The sequence below is a fragment of the Galeopterus variegatus genome, unplaced genomic scaffold (genome assembly GCF_000696425.1).
Source record: "Galeopterus variegatus unplaced genomic scaffold, G_variegatus-3.0.2 Scaffold6104, whole genome shotgun sequence".
In the NCBI taxonomy this organism is placed as follows: domain Eukaryota; kingdom Metazoa; phylum Chordata; class Mammalia; order Dermoptera; family Cynocephalidae; genus Galeopterus; species Galeopterus variegatus.
The window spans coordinates 114352-118200 of NW_007732215.1; the positions used below are offsets into that span (position 1 = coordinate 114352).

The window sequence follows — 3849 nt, forward strand, 5'->3', positions numbered from 1 at the left end:
GGACAGTGACTACCTGGAACACAACATTGCTGTGGCAGGTTGCAGGAGTGAATAACACCACAAACCGAGCTCCACAGGCAAATTTAAGTCAAACAACCTCTATCACAGGTGCACACAATTTTAATTTATTATTTCATCATGGTAATTCCTAACATTTCTGAAACTATTTACTCCATTTAATTATCAAGGTATCTCATCATATCCAAATATTTATATTTTCAACCTTTACAATTTAAAAAAATACTTTTCATGGGCAGGCCCCGTGGCTCACTCGGGTGAGTGCAGCACTGGATGACCAGTGTGCTCACTGGCTGAGCATGGTGCAGACCACACAGTGCTGAGGGTTGTGATCCCCTTACTGGTCAGGAAAAAATATATATACTTTTCAAATGTGATTTTGCATGAATTAGAAAATGGTGGTACGGGCCGGCCCAGTGGCGCACTGGAGAGTGTGCCGCTTGGGAGCGCGGCAGTACTCCCGCCGAGGGTTCGGATCCCATGTGGAGACCGGTTCCTGCTCACTGGCTGAGCGCAGTGCGGGCGCAACACCGAGGATTGCAATCCCATTGCCGGTCCCCGGTACGGGCGCGACACTGAGGGTTGCGATCCCGTTACCGGTCAGTAAAAAAAGACAAAAAGGAAAAAAAAGAAAAAAGAAAATGGTGGTACACAGTAGTGCTCAGCATCTGTAATTAACAGTAATTTATTGTATGTCCTCAAATGGCTAGAAGAAAGGAGCTCAAATGTTCTCATAACAAAAAATGATAAATTTTTACAATGATGAATTTGCTAACTACCGTAATTTGACCACTACACATTTGTACATTTGTTGAAATATAATTCTGTATCCCATAAATGTGTACAATCAATGTTTCAATTAAAAAATAAATAAATTCCTTACAAAAATAAAACAAACATGGTTGTGTTTTCAGTACGTGGCTTTATATAGAATTTTTCTAAAATGACCTCTGAGGAATGAAAAAAAAATCTCTTGAGCTGAAGTGAATGTTCCCTAAAACATAGCTTCTTAAGCCTTCTCCAGATTCTGTGTTATCTTGTTAAAGTGCAGATCGTCCTTCAGCAGGTGTCAAGCAGGAATCTCAGATCCTTCTTCCCATTCCGGCACAGGCCGTGAGTCAGGTAATTGAAAGAAGACATCTGGCAGCTTTATGTAAGGTAGACATGCTTTATGCTTCAGATGTGAGCTTCACAGACATGCTTTATCCTCAGACATGAGCTCTGCCATTCCCTCTGCTGCTCTGCTGACCAGCAGTTCAGAGCAGTTACCTTTATGCTTTTAGTGCACAGTAGAGGCCACAAGTCAAACATTGCATAATTACAACAATCATGCTGAGTCACTAAATGGGAACACACGTGCAGTTACACTACTTTTATAACTTGTTTCTAGTGAATGTGCTGAATCTTGCCCATTTGTAATGGATGTAAGGCGAGAGAGCCTGACTCAACTTTTCTACTTTCCTTACAGCGGGTATAAGTTGATTCTACTCATGTGCATTTGTAACATGCTCTCACTGATGCTGGTGATACTGTTGGCTTCTGAACAGATACTGAGCAGCAAGGTATTTTTATATTGAAGTCAAAGAATATTACATTAATGTTTGAGATTTTTGAGGAACATAATAAAGGTTTTTCATTCATTTGTTAAATGATTGTTATACATTTCATGCAATTTCCTCATTTTTCTCCTTACCCTATGACTTAATAAAGTTGTCTTGCTGCTCGTACTGGGAAGCACATCAAGTATACTATGGCTCCATCCCTATCAGGCAAAATTCTGAGACTTGGGGAAATAGTGACAACATTGGCATGACAACTGTCAAGTACCATTATCATCACTTCTGGAAGCACAGTTCTCAGAACTCTTTTCCCCTTTGTAGTTTTCTGTACAGTTGCTCAATGAAGGGCCTTCCATGAGATTAGGAAATCAGAAGAAGAGGATTCAATTCTGTCCATCAGCATCTGCAGACAGACACATGGACAGAGGAGAGGACTCGAGAGTCACCTGGGGAGGTGCTGCAAGCAATTGACAGCATCAGCACCCCCACCCTGGGCTTTCCAGACAGGTCTGAGGACCACAAGGTTAGGCAGCCTGTGCTTCCCATGGCAGACGTGCTCTGGTGGAACAGCAGAGAATTTCATTTCTATTATCAGCTTCCCTGATCACCACATTGAAGCCTTTGAAAGGCAGTAGTTTAGACTAAAATTCCCTGTAATGAAATAATTCCTGCTTGGAATATCTAGAGTAGCTTCTCTTTTTGCTGTATGAATCTCAACTGATGCATGAAGACAGTCTGCTCAGCTGTAATAATCTCCGTACATTATTAAATCGGGAGAGGCATTGTCATTTCTGTGCTGAGGATGAAGAAAGAGGGTCAGTGTGCAGAGGAACCTCTCTGGTTCCTTCTACCAAAACCTTCCAGCGACCTTCAGAGCGTGCTGTGTCTGAGAAATGCTGTCAAGAGATGGACACACCAAGAGGAACAGGTGGAGCAGCCCAGCCTCACACATCTGCTTCCCTTGAGGGTTTTTGTTTGGGCTTGTAACACCGTGGAGGGCTCACTTTGATACTCCTGACAGTAATAAGTTGCAATATCTTCAGGCTGTAGGTTGCTGATGGTGAGAGTGAAATCTGTCCCAGAGCCACTGCCGCTGAACCGCGAGGGGACTCCGGTGTGCAAACTTGATGCATCATAGATCAAGAGTGTAGGAGATTTCCCTGGTTTTTGTTGATACCAGGCTAAATACCTGTTAATGCCCTGACTAGCCTGGCGAGTGATGGTGGCTGAGTCTCCTACAGATGCAGACAGGAAGGAGGGAGACTGGGTCATCTGGATGTCACATTTGGCACCTGAGATTGGAAACATAAAGACACATATCCACACTATTAATCATGTTACAAGAGAACTTCTCTGAAAAACCAGACAGTACTGACTTAACTGAGCTGAGTAAATTCCTGGTGTTCTCCCTCCTTACCTGGGAGCCAGAGCAGCAGGAGCCCCAAGAGCTGAGTGGGGGCCCTCATGTCAATGCTGTGTCCTGACTGGGACTGACTCCTGCACAGGGTGTGCCCAGCCTATGAATAAGTCTTCAGGGCAGTGGGCTGTGCTCTGGGAAGATGCAAATCACAGGGGCTGGTGTAGGGTTGTGCACAGCTGCAGGACAGGCTCATCTCAGTTTCTCAGAACGTGCACAATGTCCCCAGGTGTCCCAGTCAGACCTGGGCAGCACAGACTTGTCTACAGATATGGTATTTCTCTCTGGAGGTCATTTTATTACAAAAAACTTCTTTGGAACAACTGTCAAAATCTGAAATTGACTGGAGGATTAGACAAAGTATACGTTTCATAGTGTTATTGGGATTATGTAGGAGAATATCCTTGTTTGTATGAAACACATACCCAAGTCTTAGAGGGTGGGGCTATCAGGTCTTCAACTTACTTTCAAATGTTTCTGGTTGGGGTAGGGGAGACTTTGTCCTGTACTCACAACATTTCTGTGACTGTGAAACTGTTTCTTTCTTTCTTTCTTTCTTTCTTTCTTTCTTTCTTTCTTTCTTTCTTTCTTTCTTTCTTTCTTTCTTTCTTTCTTTCTTTCTTTTTTAATATAAAAGTGCATTTATCAGGAGAATGTTAAAATATTTGTAGCATTGCGTTATGGCCCTAAGCCATGGTTATTACCAGTATAATGTCAAACGTTTTACTGCAGATACACAAAGATAATGCCCTGTTTCCTCAGTGTGTATGTCTCTCTCAGATCCACCTTTATCGAAAGCTGTAAGTCTCTTTAATATCCAGGGACTATAAGACACAGCATTTGTTCTTGGTTTGG

At 42.8% G+C, this 3849-nt stretch overlaps 1 gene segment (V, D, J or C); it reads right to left on the reverse strand.

The window, feature by feature from the left end:
• Positions 1 to 2447: 2447 nt before the first annotated feature.
• LOC103605829 lies at positions 2448 to 3043 on the reverse strand. The segment is given in 2 exon segments: positions 2448 to 2869; positions 2995 to 3043. Coding segments are annotated over 2 exon segments (471 nt in total).
• Between the last annotated feature and the right edge of the window lie 806 nt (positions 3044 to 3849).